Here is a 15,692-nt window from a genome sequence, read left to right on the forward strand (position 1 = left end):
GAAATAAAGTAATGGTGGCCCTTTCCCCGTGTGACAGGAGAAATGTGAAATTTACAGGTAGAATTTTTTTCAATTTGTTGTTTTCTCCTTCGTGTTTTTCTTAAGCTTTTAAGTGTCTCCTGGTCCTCACTTGCTGGGAGAATCAAGTACTGTCAACTGATTAACAAATCTCAGATAAATCATAGAAAATGAGAAATACTCTTTTTCTTCCTGCAGTGGTTTGCGTTTTTTTTTTTTCAGTTCACGTTATATTTTCTGATGCTAGAAATTTCTCATCCCTAAGAGGAGGTTACTGCATCCCCATGCTCCTCAAAACAGTCTCCTCCCATTTTAACAACTAATACCCTACGTCAAGGACTTTCAGAATTTTTTTTTTCATAGTGGAATGCCTTTATCAAATGAAATTTTCCCACGGACATCATCAACATTTTCCTGTACATTCTCACCATCATCGGCCGCGCCAAGGAGTAGCCAGGCCCTGCGCACATGCGTGGCCAGCGTGGCTGGCGTGGCAGCGCCATTGGACCTCCCCCTTTCTCCCTGGACGCAGGAAGCCCCTCCCACCCTCCTGTATGTACACTACAGATACTTCTGTTTGGATCCTCAGTGGCTGACATGGCCCCTTCCAGCCCTCCCACCCACCATAGGGCAGCGGGGCAAGGTTCCCATACCACCTCCTACCCACTCACTGTTGCATGAGCTCTGTCTGCCAGTCCACCCCAGGGGGCGACACCAGGTCCCAGGGCATAGGGATCGAGGCAAAGGGTGAGGGTGCACGTCTCCCCTCCTGTCCCAGCTCCTGCCTGGAATAGAGTACCTCCTCCCCGCCCACCCCCACCCGGGAGTGCTCCCCTCTGCGGGGACCTGAGGGCTGAGGGTCTCATCCCTGTACTGAGTCCTGAGGGCAGAGAGGACAGAATATTTTGGGGGAGGAGGATGCCTTCCTCTCATTATGCTGTCTTTAAAATTCTAATAAACGGGAACCTCTGCTCTCAAAAAAAAAAAAAAAAAAGAAAAGAAATTTTCCATACAACCCTGGTATATAAGCCAGTAAGTGGTGCTTTATATGTAGGAGTTTATTTTGTAAGCTGAGGTCTGTAACTGTCATTTATTAGAGGAAGACAGTGTAGCCTGGCAGTTAAGGGCCCAGACTCTGGACCCTCGTTGTTTAGACCCAGATCCTTGCTCTGCCCCCAACCAGGTTGCTGTGTGAGCCGGGCAAGTACCGCACCTTTTCTTGGCTCAATTTGTTTGTGTAAAATGAGGGTAACTGCCTGCCTCCTAAGAATGAACGAGGATGTGTGAAACACAGAGTAGTTGCTGGCACACGTGGAGTGCCGCATCAGCTTGTGCCCTCACAGTGTGTTCACGGCAACAGCAGTGTCTCGGGTGCAGTGCGTCGGTGGCAGCTGGGACTCTTGGGCGATGGTGGCAGTCTCCTAGCAGTCTGCCAGACTTCTGACTTCTGTTTACTCTTGGTTGCATAGAGAATTAAGACAGCTGATTTATACAGATACAAGTCGTTACAAAATATTTTTAAACAGCTTGGCGTGTAGCTTTTGGGATACTTTTTGCTTAACTTGACCAGGAAACTTAGGAGTTAGAGATGTTTCAAAATTGAATCACTAGCAGCATATTAACAGTGCTTCCTAACTAGTGAGATGTTTGCCTAATGTCCAGGATTTCTAGTAAAAGTAGGTTAGAGAAGCACAGAGCCCCCAAGTCCCAGGCTTTGCCGTCGTTGTGCTGTCGTGGACGTATGTATTTGCTGTGACAGCTCAGCTGCCCCGTCTGGCCGCTGTCCCTGAGCTTCGTGTGTAGTGAAGTGGCGACTGTGCTTTTTGACCGTGCATTTTGTGTGGTGCAAAAACCACTGTGCTCTCGCAGGTTAGTCTGCTGTCTCATTTCTGGCAACTTAAAATCTCGATAATAGAAAACAGGAGACCTGACCTTGTTCCTTTTTTATCTTCAAGGTTTGCTTTCCTAAGTAGGAGGAAGGAAGGAAGTGTGCCTGTATTGCCGTGGTCGTCCACAGACCTGGGCTGTGGCCGTGGTCTCCAGTGTGACTATGGCACTGAGTGAGGAGCCTGCGTGGCTGTGAGCAGGGCCTCCTCTGGGTGTGCCCCCGCTGGCAGGGCCCAGGAGCTGGTGGAGGCAGTGTGGCGGCGTCATCATGCCCCCTCCCTGCGAGCTGCACTAGGTGCTGCATCTCACGCACACAGGCGTGGGTTCCCTCGGCTGTCAGAGCAGCCCCTCCCTCCAGGAAGGCCATGGCCCTGGGAGACTGCGTGGCCTTGCATAGCACAGCCTGTCTGGTGTGGGGTGTAGAGTTGGATTCACATGCATCACACACACGTCAGTGCATACTAGAAAGAAGACTCAGCAATCAATTGGAACAAATTAAGGTGTGGCAAGAATGATGCATTGGGTAAACCATTGCATTCAGTGGTTATAGAAATATAAGGCGGACAGCACAAGTCACCCCCACACTCCCTTGGAAACAGCTCTCCTATGCTCCGAAGGTGACGAGAAACAACATGCCTAGCTCACGCGGTCTGCAGGTGGGCAGAGGGCTTCAGAAGTGTTTCCTTGTCTTCAGTGCAACCCACCTTTCACTTGTGACGCTGGCAGCCACGTGTGGGGACCGAGGGGACACAGACCTAGAGGGACCGCCACGTGCCAGGTGGAGTAGCAGGTGGGCGGTGGACAGACCTGTCTGGCATCGGGGTGCACTAGGGGCTGGGGGTCCACTGACGAATAAGATGGGTAGGGTCCTTGGTGAGACACACCAGACTTTGGAAATGAGAGCTGACCTGTTTGTGCACAATTCCTGATGTCACCCGGTCCCACATCTGCCTGACCTGACATCTGCCGGGGGCCTCGCTGGCCTGGAATCCTCCTCGTGTCTAATTTCACAGAGGGTCATGTGGGCTTCGTGTTCCGTGTGGTTACCCCAGCATGTGAGGGCTGAAGGGACTCGAGAGAAGTGGGAAGCACCTGAGATGGAGAAGGGCAGGGGGCCAAGTCAGGGTGTAGCTTCAGCGAGGGTGTGGAGAGGCAATTTCATGTTCTGGTTCTCACCTTGATGTTGAAATTGGGAGAACCTTTTTGTGGAGTGATTTGGCAAAATGTATTCATTTTACACACACACACACACACACACACACACACACACACACACACGGGGGAAAATTAGAAAAAAGACACCAGATGCTTGTATAAATAAATTCTTTATATCAGTGTTTCTAATAATGGGAAATGGGAGGGGACCTCAGTGACGGTCACTAGAACACCATGAACTTGGTGATATGTGACAGTGGTGCGCGCCTGCATTCAGGTGCCAAGGTCAGCCTGAGTCCAGGGGTGGGGAGGTGGTGTGACCACGTGTTGTTAACGGGAGAAGTTAGAGAACGCTGGAGGGCAGCGTTTATTGGAGGAGGAATGAGGGCAGTGTCTGCACAGAGTTCCGAGTTACATCCGTGGCGTCAGAAAGCATTTCTGCTTTGTGCTTTTTTGTTTTATCTTTGTAGTGATCACGTATGCTTTTATGATGGGAAATAAGCTGTTTCCGTTCAAAGGAAACTGCACAGAAACAGGGAAGGAGTCGGAGGGCAGGACAGGCAGGGGCTGGGGTGGTTACCCTCAGGTGCTGGGCCATGGTCCAGTCTCACCTTTTGTATAAAGTAGTTGGAAAAATTAACTACTTTGCCCCCTCCCTCCATTTCTTTTATTTTTTTTTCAATTTCTCATTTCTTGGGAGAGATTCTGTTGGAAGACCAAGGTCTGCGAGGTACTGATTTGTGCCTGAAGTTTTCATGCGGCGAAGCTTGCTGGTGCCTGTTTTGTGCCCTCTCCATCGATTTCTGCAAGTTCAGTGTCTGTGCAGACAGCTGCCAGGCCCTGGGACTGACAGACGTGCTGGCTGATGAGCGAGCGTCCCTGCGCACGTTCCTGCCTTGTCTAAACGAGCCAGGCCCTACATCCTTCCAGTTCCAACCTGCACTGAGGAAGTAGCTCTGCCCCTCACAGACCTCCATGACGCTTCATCCTGCACGACGGAAACTGTCCCCAGGAGACACTCCCTCCCCACCCGCCTCCTCCCAGCCACTGGCCCAGTCCTACTTCCTGTCCCTATGAATTGGAGCCTTCCAGGTGCCTCGTATAAGTGGACCACGTGCCGTGTGTCCTCCTGTGACTGGCTGGCCTCACTGAGCATAACGTCCTCAGGGTCCATCCATGGTGTAGCACGGCCCAAATTTCCATGTGAAGGCTGAGAATATTCCATTGTGTGGACAGACCACGTTTTCCGTCCCTCTGTAGTTGTTTGGGTGGCTTCTACCTCTTGGCTGTTGTGAGTGACACTGGCTTCTCTGAACGTGGGTGTGAAAAGACCTCTTCCAGACCCTGCTTTCCATTCTTTTGAATGTATCCTGTACCAGGAAGTGGGGGTTGCTGGGTTATGTCGTAGTTGTGTTGTTGCTTTTCCGAGAGCTGCCACGTTGTTCTCCGTGGCAGCTGTGCCGACAGTGCCTAGGCATGCCTGTTTCTCCACGTCCTTGTCAACGCTTGTCACTTTCTGCTGTGAACATGGCCGCCCTCGTGGGTGTGTGGGGACAGAGGCCTGCCTCCTTGTGGTTTTGGTTTGTCTAATGTCTAGTGATGTTGAAGATCTTTTCATGTGTGTGTTGGACGTACTGTCTTTGGAGAAATGTCCATTCAAGTCCTTTGCCCATTTTTTAATTGGGTTGTTTGTTTTTTGTTGTTACTGTTGTTGGGTTGTAGAAGTTCTTTATATGTTCTGGACATCAGCCCCTTGTCAGGCATATGACTTGCAAGTTTTTTCTCCCATTGTGTAGGTTGGCTTTTCACTCTTGATTCTATTCTGTTCTTTAAGGCACAAAAGTTTTTAAGTTTAATGTCCATTAATGTCAGTTTGTCCATTTTTGCTTTTGTTGCCTGTGCTGTTGATGTCCTATTCAAGAAATCATTGCCAAGGGTAATGGTGTTTGCCTGTGTTTTCTTCTGGGACTTCTATAGTTTGGGATCTTACATTTAGGTCTTTAGCCCATTTTGAGTTAATTTTTATACGTGGTGTAAGTTAAGGGTCCAGCTTCATTGTTTGCAGGTGGATTTCTAGTTTTCCAGGCAGCATTTTTGAAGAGACTGTCTTTCCCCTTGGTGGTCGGGGGGTCAGACCACCTTTGTTTAATAGCACGTTATTCGAAGTTTTGGTCAGCTTTGGTCCATTACAGTCCAGTGACCAAGGAGGTAAAGACCAAGACCAAATGTTAAGTGGCAGTTGGTGACTGAGTTCACACGAACCAGGGTGGTGGCCTCAGTGGTTGGCGGTGGAGTCCTGCTCCAGGGTTTAAAGCAGCCTGGGCTTTTATAGATCTGAAGCCTCACACCTACCGCGTTTCCCCGAAAATCAGACCTTGCCAAAATCCGTTGTAATGTGTCTTTTGGAGCAAACAGTAATATAAGACCCATTATTATATTATATTAATATTATGTTTCTTGTATTAGATTAGATTTGGTATTATATATTATACCCAGTCTTATATTAATGTTTGTTCCAAAACATGCATTAGAGCTGATGGTCCGGCGAGGTCTTATTTTCTGGGAAACATGGTAGCTGAGCGGAGAGGCATTGTCCGGAATGAATGGGCCATCGTCATCGAGTGGATTTGGACTGTGGCCACATCCTGTGAGAACCAGAGTTACTGTGAGGTAGCTTGCATCGGAGCACTCTTAAATTGTGGAAAAGAAAAATTGTTTTCATTATGGGTAATACTAAACACGCAGTACTGGGGCTTCTACAGGCCTTGAACTTGAAGTTTCTCGTGGAGCGTCCAGAGGGAATTTGGAATCAACTGGTGCAGTTGTGACTGCACAGGTAGATGTTGGTTCTTAGGTTAACTTCTCATTTTTAGAGGTTTGGGTTCCTCACTTGCCCTTTGTCGTGCCCTCCCTATCCCAGGAGGCCACAGTCATTTCAGACCGGAGTGCGAGGCTGAGGAGACCTGGGTGGGGCAGTCCTGCTCTGTGAAGGCCCACACAGTGGGGTTCGCTTCTCTGAGCCCCAGGCGTCTCATCGTCTCATCGGGGCTCCTGTTGCCTGCTCTGAGAGCACGGGTCTTCTTCTGTGATGAGGACATCTGAAAATCTGCTGCCATCTCCCTCTTAATAGAATTCATGAGCATTTGTGAGCATTCCAGGCTTTAGTGGAAGAGTGTTTAAAATGATAGAAAAGAAGCTCGTGTGTGTGTTACAGCGTTTAGCTTTCTCAGAGCTTACAGGTTCTGTCACATCGGCTTCTTAGGTGCTGTATGCCCAGCAACTGTGTGAACACAGGGGATGGGTGACAGGCTGAGATCAGGCTGAAGCCCAGAGCTGATTCTTTTTCCTAGCCACTCATCATGCGCATTTCTGACGGTAGTTAGATACTGGACATTGCTGATTAAAAATCAAATGCCAATTGTTACGTTTTCACCTCTTTCTTTTTTTAAAAAAGTTATAAAACTACATACTAACTTCTTTTTAATACTATTTCAGAATTTCTGGAAGGAGGAGTTGGCCATGTTGAGATGTTATTCCGCTGCAACTATTTAGCTTTGGTTGGTGGTGGGAAAAAGCCGAAATACCCTCCCAACAAAGGTAAAGTACGTGCATTTAATGGTCCTGCTTCACGTGCAGGAGCACCGTGCACTTTCTAGAACTGTCTGTCTGCGGCCACATTTGCTCTCCCCGTGTCCTATGATGTGTGAAGGTCTAGCCCCTGGGAAACAAGCAGCCAGAAAGGGTCTCCAATGTTCCCAGGAGAAGAAATGAATGACAGGTCCACTTGCTCCCGTGACACAGAGCATGTACTTTGCAGTTAATGCGGGCTGAGTAGGGGGCACACTGCCTCTGGGCCCCGCTCTGTTCTGGGCCATCAGAGTCGTGCGTTTATCTTAAAGCAAAATGGAGGGAGGCTATTTTTCCTACAGAGTCATTGATTCACAGAAACATAGACCAAAACACCAACTAGGCTCTAGGTTTAAAGGTATTGTTCTTGGGGGGGGTTTGTGTGTGTGTGTGTTTAAGAGACTGCTGTGTAAAGGGTCCTGCCCTGGAGGGTGAGGTCAGGAAAGCAGTCACCAGATCTTAGGGACACCTGGCCTGGAAGTAGTCAGTGTGTGAGACCAGAGGTGGAGGCATAGATGGGAGCACAGAAGGTGGGTGGGGAGAGGGAAGCGGTGTGGTCATCAGGTGCTTGGGGGTGGGGGGTTGGGCCGAGGAAGGGCCCCTGGGCCTGGTGAGCTGAGTGATGCCGGCAGCCCTGGGGGGCTGCTGAGTTGGAGCCTCCTGGTCAGGTTGCAGAGTGGGTGGGAGATGGATGCCTCTCTCTTCCAGGTTTGGTGGGGGAGGGAAGAAGGACGGTCGTGAGGGAGGTTTTCCAGGATGTGCCCTGGGCTTGAGGGTGCGCTGAGGTCTGCGTGAGACCTTGTGCAGTGTGGAGTTGATCGGGCCTGACAAGCAGAGGGAGCGTTGGATGGCCCTTGATCTTGACACACCATGGGCCCAGAAGGGCCGCAGTGTGGTGCTGTGACCCTGCACATGGAACCGCACTCCACTGAGCGCTCTGACACCCTCCTCAGCGCCGGGCTTGTGTGCCCAGACCTGCCAGCTTGTCATCGCAGGCTGAAGGTCCGAAAAGCCTGGGTTGCTGTCCAGGTCATTGCAGCACAGCCGGTGCGCAGAGCCTGTGGTTGTGAGCCCTGGAAGAGGTCACCCAGGGGTGACACGGAGACGGCAGTGCTCAGAGAGCTGGGTGGGGGTGGGCTTTGCAGTGGAATAAGGATTGTTTCCTGGGCTGCTTGGGGACCAGCGGCAGTGCCAGTGCCGCATCGCTTCATCTTGTCCTGAAGAAATTTCTCAGCCATTGATGAGGAACAGGAGCAGGAGCCTGGCCCCACCTGGGGCAGCGTGGGAGGAGGGGCGTCAGTGACGCCTGGGCGTTCTTGCGGGGCAGTCGGATTGATAATCTCTAGGAGTCCTCCACCTTCAACCTCCTGTTTTCCGTAAAAAATTCCAAGAATGAGAGGGACTCAGAATGTATGGATTTAGGAGAAAGCAATTTTCTAACAGAGCAAATTTTGGGGAAAATTTAAATGTACTTTTTGTAGAGTGCTAAAGGCAATTTTTAAAAAAAAACTTGGACTGTTTAAGCTTTAGTAAGATTAAAAATTTTTTTCAATAATATTTGAAATATATTTTTTAAATGCTTATACATTTTAATTAACCTCTTTCATAGTTGGTAAATTGTACGTTATTTAATAATTGTTTGGTAGTTCTTTACAGGCTGGTGTTATCTCTTGGTTTGAAAGTTAGTTCACTAGTCCATCCAGGTAAAACTGAACTTGAATTTCACCCCAGGACTCACGCTGGTCGTGGTGTCAGGCCCTTCAGGGGAATCATTCGTTCCCTCCCAGCCTTGGTCACCTTGCCCATGAGGAGATCGTACTTTCGCTCACCTCACCCTCTTCGTAGATGGCTTTTCAAGTCGAGAAGATAAAAATGGCTGCATGCCTTACCCTGCCTGTCCCAGCACTGCTGGCCAGCGTTGCCATCCTCAAAGGTTCTCTGAGTTATCTCATCTCGTGGGGAGCAAGCCGCTAACCCCACAAAACTCGGAGAGCAAGAACAGTCGGGCGGGCCAAGAAAGCCCCTAGCCCTGGCACTTTGTGCCTCTTAACTCCACAGGAAAACTGAACCCTTTCTTTCCTTGATCCAGGTTTATCTCTAGCACTCGAGCCTGAAGTAACTGTGGTCAGGCTTGCTTTTTGGCTCAGTCAAGTGGAACCACAGAAAGAGGGGTGGGGAGAAGTTTGCCTGAAAGCCAGGCAAGGGTTGGCAGAGAGGAGATTAAAGTGCGTGTGGTCGCGTGTGTGTAAGAGACAGACCAGTGGTGCTGACCAGCCTGTGAGGGAGGCGAGAGGGTGGGTCCAAGGGTGCGGCCCACAGGCGCAGGTGTTGGGTGGGTGAGGACATGAGGACAGCTTCATGTTCCTGGTTAGGCGGTTGTGACAGGAGGACCCTTTCAGAAGTGGCCTGCTCATTTCTGTGTTCACACTTTCTTCCTGCCGTTTCAGTGATGATCTGGGACGACCTGAAAAAGAAGACTGTTATCGAAATCGAATTTTCCACAGAAGTCAAGGCAGTCAAATTGCGGCGAGATCGGTAGGTTTGGTGTCTGAGTTTTACAAGTGGAAGAGTCACTTTCTCTGAAGGTGGCTGAAATGCTTTCAGCCTGAAAGGACAATCGTGTATTAAAATGCGATGACTATAATTTCTGACCCCGACAACACAGGGCGTACTCCTATTGCTACAGGGAAGGCAGGGAACTGAACTGGTTCCTAGGGTCACTGGGGGCAGGGGGAACGGGGACAGACTGGCGCAGACCAGGCCCCCAGCCCCACCCAGCGGGTGCAGACTGAGGATGCCAGTTTAGAACCGTGTGTTGCCTCACTTTTCGTCCAGGCTTTTCCAAACGCTGCCTCAATAAATGTTTTCCATTTGGAGACTTCGTGCGCAAGTGTCGTTGACTCTCACCTGTTGAAAGTACCAGGTTTTTCGGTCAGCCATTCCTTCTAGTGTTGAGACTATTGAAGCTTTCCTAGGAGGGTGAGAAGATGGAGCAAGCGTCATTAATTTGGATCTGATTTATATATTATACTCAGCTGTGGGAGGAGGGCAGAGGCAGTGGACAAGGTGAATGTCATCCCTGTGCCCTGAGGTCCGTCTGTGACTCCAGTGATGTCGGTGTTGAGGGACCCTCAGTGCAGACCCCGGGGTCAGTCAAGGAGCTACTGCTTCCTGGCATTTATCCAGGATGCACCTGAAAGCACCGGAAGTGTGTGCTCTCCTTGGTTCCTCATCCAGGCGGACGCTTGATGCTGGCGCCTCTAGCCCTCAGAAAGGCCCGGGAGGCAGCGTCTCCCCAAGTGAGGATGCTGACCGCATCCCTGGGTGGGGCCCAGGTGACCTGCTCCAAAGAGCCCTCCTGACGGAAGAACGATCCTTTGTAGGCGCTGTTGGGGTGTTTCTAAGGTTCCAAAGGATAACACAGGTCACGAAATGTTTGAGTATCGCTTTTGGCAAGAGGAATTTGATTGTGCTTTTTTCTTTTCAGAATTGTGGTTGTTTTGGACTCCATGATTAAGGTGTTTACATTCACACACAATCCCCATCAGTTGCACGTCTTTGAAACCTGCTATAACCCTAAAGGTGAGAGGTCCCGGGGGTGACGGTGTTCCTGGCTTCCTCAGGTGTGTCCAGGCGGGATGATGACTTGTGCTGGGGACCCCTGCCCCACGTGGGCCTGGGAGAGGTGGTCCTGAGGCACAAGGGGCTTTCGGGGGGGGGGGGTCCGGGAGACGTGGCCCTTCCCTCCGTCCCTTCTGCCTCGTGGGTGGCCGAGGCAGTGGTTCTGAGACCTCAGCTCTCAGCAGACTCGTGGAGGAGTGAGGCCTTCACGGGGCTTTTTCACGGTGATTGTCAGCCATTCAGGAGGCTCTGTGCTGGGATCTATGTTTTTATTCCGTTCTGAGGCTCCTCCTTCCTTTTCTTCTGCAGGGGGTGTTGCTTGTGGTCGACTTTGATATTCATTATATCAGCTTGCTTTTTAGGAGTTGAGGTTTATTCCTCCTAGCTAAAAGAGATAATTTACATAAGACTCACTCGTTTTGAGTATATCATTTGATAAATTTCAGTAATCGCAAACAGTTATGTAGCTTCCACCACAGTCAAGACAAACCAGCCGCATCACCCAGGCACTTTCCCCCCCACCTCACCTTCAAATTCTGCCTTTTCAGGTGTGTTTGGTATCTTTCTCTTAGCTTCATATTTCGGAGATTCCTCCATGTTTTTATGCGTATTATCATTTTGCTCCTTTGTATCGCTGTGGAATATTCCAGTGTATGGACAGACCACAGTCGTTTATCCGCCAGTGTTTGTGGCTCTTGTGATTAGAAGCTGCTGTGACTTATTTCGTACAGGCCTTGGCGTGGCTCTGTTTTTGTGTCTCTTGAGTGAGTACTGAGGACTGTGTTGCTGGGTCATGTTGTGAATATACGTCGAACTCTGACGGAATACTAACAGAATTGTTTTCCAAAACGGCTGTCTCGTTTTCCATCCCCTCCAGTGATTTACGAGCGTTCCAGTTGTGACGTGTCATCATCAGCACTTGGTGCTGTCAGTCTTTTGAACTTTAGACGTGTGGCTGTGGTGACAGTATCTCCTTGAGGACCCGTGACAGGGGCCCCTTTGCATGTGCCCACTGCCATTTGTACGTCGTCTTCTGTGAAGTGTCTTCAGACCTGTCGCCCATTTTAGAATTACGTATCGTACTACAACTCCAGAATTCTGAGTTGTAGGAATTGTTTTCTATAGTCTAGGTAAAGCCCTTTGGCACACTTTTGCAGATGTTTTCAGTGGGTCTGTGGCTTTTTGGCGTTACAAAGATTTTCTTTTATGTTTTCTTATAGAAGTTTAGTAACTTTAGATCTCAAGTCTTTGATCCATTTCAAGTTGATTTCTGTACACGGCGTGAGGCAAAGGCCCAGGTTTTTTTTCTGTATGGATATCCAGTCCAGTACCATTTGTTAGAAAGATGTTTTTTCTCCTACATTGAATTACCTTGGTACTTTTATTTGATCAAATCAGTGTTAGATTTTTCTGGATTCTTCATTCTGTTGCAGTGATCTGTTTCTGTCTTTATCCTAATACCAAACTGCCTTGATTTCTGGAGCTTTAAAATAATTCTTGAAACAAGGTAATATAAGTCCTCCACTCCTGTTCTTACTGTACGAGACATGTGTTGGTGGTCTGGGACTTTTGGGGTCCCTCAGAACGCACAGTGCCAGCTGGCGTTTACAGCTCCCTGTGGAGACCTGAGCTGCCATCCTACTGACTGGACGAATGTAGATTCGAACCCAGGATCGTAGTGTTGTAGCTCTGTCTGTCGGGCCTTTTCTGTCCTTTGCAGTGTTAGTGTCTCGTACATCCATCCTTAAACTGTTACGTATTTGGTTTTTTTACGCTGTTTCTAACGGATTGTCTCAGGCTTCACAATTTTGCATTCTTAGTGGCTGGCACCACAGGAGACAGACGTTTGATAAAGTTTATTCAGTAAGTTCAGCAAACATTCCCCAATCATGGACGGTCTCCTGGGAGGCAGGTCGCTTTGCGTGTCCCTCTGATACCCCTGACGGTGAGAAGAGTTTGTGATTCTGGTGGAACCCGCAAGGGCAGAGAGCAGGTTTTGGACGAGCCCCCACGTCCGGAAACTCAGAGGCTTCGCAGGTGGTCGTGGGTCCTGACAGGTTCTCCCTGTCTGTCTAGGGCTCTGTGTCCTGTGCCCCAACAGCAACAACTCCCTGCTGGCCTTTCCGGGCACGCACACGGGGCACGTGCAGCTCGTGGACTTGGCCAGCACCGAAAAGCCGCCCGTGGACATTCCTGCCCACGAGGGTGTCCTCAGCTGCATTGCTCTCAACCTGCAGGGAACAAGAATAGCAACCGCATCGGAAAAAGTAAGCGCGTGTCCCCGCCCTCCCCAGGCCACGCACCCCCCAGACCCGCCCTCGCTCCCGAGACTTAACGTGTGGGCTCTGCAGACCAGCCCTCCTGGAGCTGCCGACACTCGACGTTCTTGGCCAGCTTCTCCCAAGACATGAGCCGTGGCGGTCACTTTATTTGGTCTTGCCTCATCTCTCTGGCAGCCCGACTGTGGTGTCATTTTACCAACTGGCTGTGGGAGTGACCCTGAAGGCGCCATTGCTCCAGACAGGGAGCTGACGCCCCTTATGGGACAGCTCAGCCTGGGCGTCCACCAGGGGAGCAGGGCTAAGCCCAGGGCCCTCATGTGCTCTGCCCTGCCCGGTGCTGTGGGACGGAAGAGACACCGACCCACTCCTGGGACTCACAGAGGGGCCTGCTGGGTGTTAGATGATGTGGGTGGGTATGGGGAGGAACATGTGGGCTTGTGAATGTAAGTCGTTTAAAAACGAACGAAAACGTTGTGAGTCTTCGATAATGAAACACTTCACTGTTTTTCAAAGGGGACCCTTATAAGAATATTTGATACTTCATCAGGGCATTTAATCCAGGAGCTGCGGAGAGGATCGCAGGCGGCGAACATTTACTGGTGAGGACGCACGTCAGGCCACCCTCTATGGAGAGGGCCCTGGCTTGGGTCGGTGCTGACATGGGCTTGCATGGTTCGGAGGGACAGTCAGGGCCTCCGTGAGGCGGGCAGGAGGGTCTGTGCTTTTAGGGGGCCGCGCTCAGCTCGTTTCGTTAACACTGATTCTAACTTCTTAGGTGCGTATACACAGAAGAAAGAATATTGTCATTGCCATGAACCCACCACCTCATTCAGCATCTATTAGTGCTGGCCACTTTGACCTTACCATGTCACTAGCCTCTTGCTTATTTTTGGGGGGTTTTAAGGCCCATCCTAGTGCCTGTGTTGGCTCATCGGTGGTAACTTCAGGTTCAAGAGACTGTGGTGGTTCCCACCGCGCCAAGTGGCCACAGCCCGCAAGTGGCTGGACCCCTGCTGGGACAGGATTTCATTCTGAATCTGAGGCTTTTGTGGGTGTTGACAGCACTGGGTCTGCGAGTTAAACGTACTTATAAATGTAGTGGCCATGCCTCTGGGGTGCTGTGGGGTGCCACAGGCACTCCTGTCCGTCTGCTCTGGGGTCTCTCCCGCCCAGGGGATGCCCGCCTCCAGAGGGCAGGCTGATTGGAGACGTGGGCTTTTCTCACCCGAGTGGCAGGCCCCCGGGGACTGCAGGAAGCCCTTCCCTGTCCTAGGCATCCAGCCTTGGGCATCAGTGCACCCTAGGAGGACCCTACTGTAGCACGCTGGGTGGTGCCCTGGCTTTGATCTCGGGGGCTTGTTAATGGAGGGGCGGTTCTTAAAATTGCTGCCTGGAGTACAGGAGGCTGAGGTCAGAGGCGCCAGCCGGGGGGCTTCTTGCTGGGGCTGGGCTCACCTTCATCCATGTAGAACCCGATGCCATCTGGTCTCTCTGCAGCATTAACTTCAATCAGGACGCGTCCCTCATCTGCGTGTCCAGCGATCACGGCACAGTGCACATTTTTGCTGCTGAAGATCCAAAAAGGAATAAACAGTCTAGGTAGGTCCCCAGAGCTGAGGACTGGCCACTGCTTTGGTGGCCCCACCACTTCCCCCCCAAGCTCTCTGAGGCTGGCTGCTGCGGATCCAGGCCCCTTGCTGGTGACGAGAGCTGGGGCCTGAACTCCCATGGCTGGCGTAGTGTGTGCGTCTTCAGGAAATTAATTTAGTGAGGGTGGAAGCCTGTGCCACTTCTGGTGTGGATGGTTTCTGGGTTTATTCTACAGCCATTTGTAGGGACTTCGTGTTTTCATGTGCATGTGGAAAATAAAAAAATTAGAAGCAAAAGTAGAACTTGAATCATGAAGGCTAAGCCTGTATTAAGAGCTGCATCTAACTTTGCTATGTGAACGTAACTTCCTTTCTTTTCTCCCTTGTCTTCGTAGTTTGGCGTCAGCCAGTTTCCTCCCAAAATACTTCAGTTCCAAGTGGAGTTTTTCCAAGTTTCAGGTCCCCTCAGGCTCTCCATGCATTTGTGCCTTTGGAACAGAGCCAAATGCTGTCATTGGTAAGTAAGTGGCCCTTCCAGGCGAGAGTGACACCCTGTCAGGTGTCGTCAGTGCTGGCCCTGCCCCACCGGCTGCCCCATCTTCTCTCCTGAGTGGGGGGGACACTGTGCACGCCACTCGTGTCTGCACAGCCTTGCATGTTACCAGCTCCCTCCCTCGGGGGTTTCCCAGGAAACCCTGGGCAGATCAGTTGGTTTTTGAACTGATGACCAGAGGACTTTTTCCGATCCCCACCCCCGCCAGAACAGTGGGGACTCCTGGCTGCGGGTGTGTTCAGGAAGGAGGGGAGGCCCTGGCTGACCCCAGATTCACACAGCTGCTCACTGCCCTGCACAGCCATGTGCAGTTCAGCTCAGCATGAGCCGCCCTCTTTTAATTTTTCGGGAAGAAATGTGTGAGTGACACGGCTTCCTTGTGTCGCAGCGATTTGTGCAGACGGCAGCTACTACAAATTCCTGTTCAATCCCAAAGGGGAGTGCATCCGCGACGTCTATGCCCAGTTTCTAGAGATGACCGACGACAAGCTGTGAGTCCCCAGCCGCAGTGCAGCCCACGCCCACGCCAAGTGCTGCGTGCCCCTTGGGCTCCTGGGACCTCGTGGGTGACGGGCTGGAGGGACCGCCCGGGACCTGGGTCTGGAAGGCACATGCAGCTGTCCCTTCTCCTGAGCAAGGCTTCTCGTTTCCAGACACTCATGCGGCTGAGCAGCTCGCACCCAGCTGCTGGCTGGTTACCCTCAGTCCCCCGGGGACGCTCGCTTTAGCGGTTCCTCTGCTTCTTGCACGTACAGCTGGGGCCCATACAAACCTGGGGACTGGGTTGAGAAAGGATGGACAAATCGAGATTTGTTTCTGGCACCAAATTCCATCATTTTTACTGCATCTCAGGGGGGAGGGGAAATGAACAAGTGTGTAAACATTAGTTCTTACAGAGTATAACCAGATTTAAACAGAACAATACCAGCAGCTTGCCTTAGAAAAGGGACAGCACTTTTT

General features: G+C 50.9%; 1 protein-coding gene across 1 annotated transcript in view; it reads left to right on the forward strand.

Moving 5' to 3' along the window:
* The window catches only part of WDR45B (WD repeat domain 45B), a 19,675-nt gene extending 4,313 nt beyond the window's left edge, over positions 1–15,362 (forward strand). Inside the window, exons 4-11 of the mRNA XM_081028048.1 lie at positions 6,556–6,657; positions 9,135–9,222; positions 10,175–10,269; positions 12,385–12,575; positions 13,104–13,189; positions 14,088–14,189; positions 14,575–14,696; positions 15,121–15,362. Of these exons, the coding sequence (XP_080884174.1) occupies positions 6,556–6,657; positions 9,135–9,222; positions 10,175–10,269; positions 12,385–12,575; positions 13,104–13,189; positions 14,088–14,189; positions 14,575–14,696; positions 15,121–15,227 (893 nt within the window). The 3' untranslated portion in view covers positions 15,228–15,362. The remainder of the gene's footprint in view (positions 1–6,555; positions 6,658–9,134; positions 9,223–10,174; positions 10,270–12,384; positions 12,576–13,103; positions 13,190–14,087; positions 14,190–14,574; positions 14,697–15,120) is intronic.
* Positions 15,363–15,692: the final 330 nt, after the last annotated feature.

The sequence above is a fragment of the Rhinolophus hipposideros genome (assembly GCF_964194185.1).
Source record: "Rhinolophus hipposideros genome assembly, chromosome: 20".
Lineage (NCBI taxonomy): Eukaryota > Metazoa > Chordata > Mammalia > Chiroptera > Rhinolophidae > Rhinolophus > Rhinolophus hipposideros.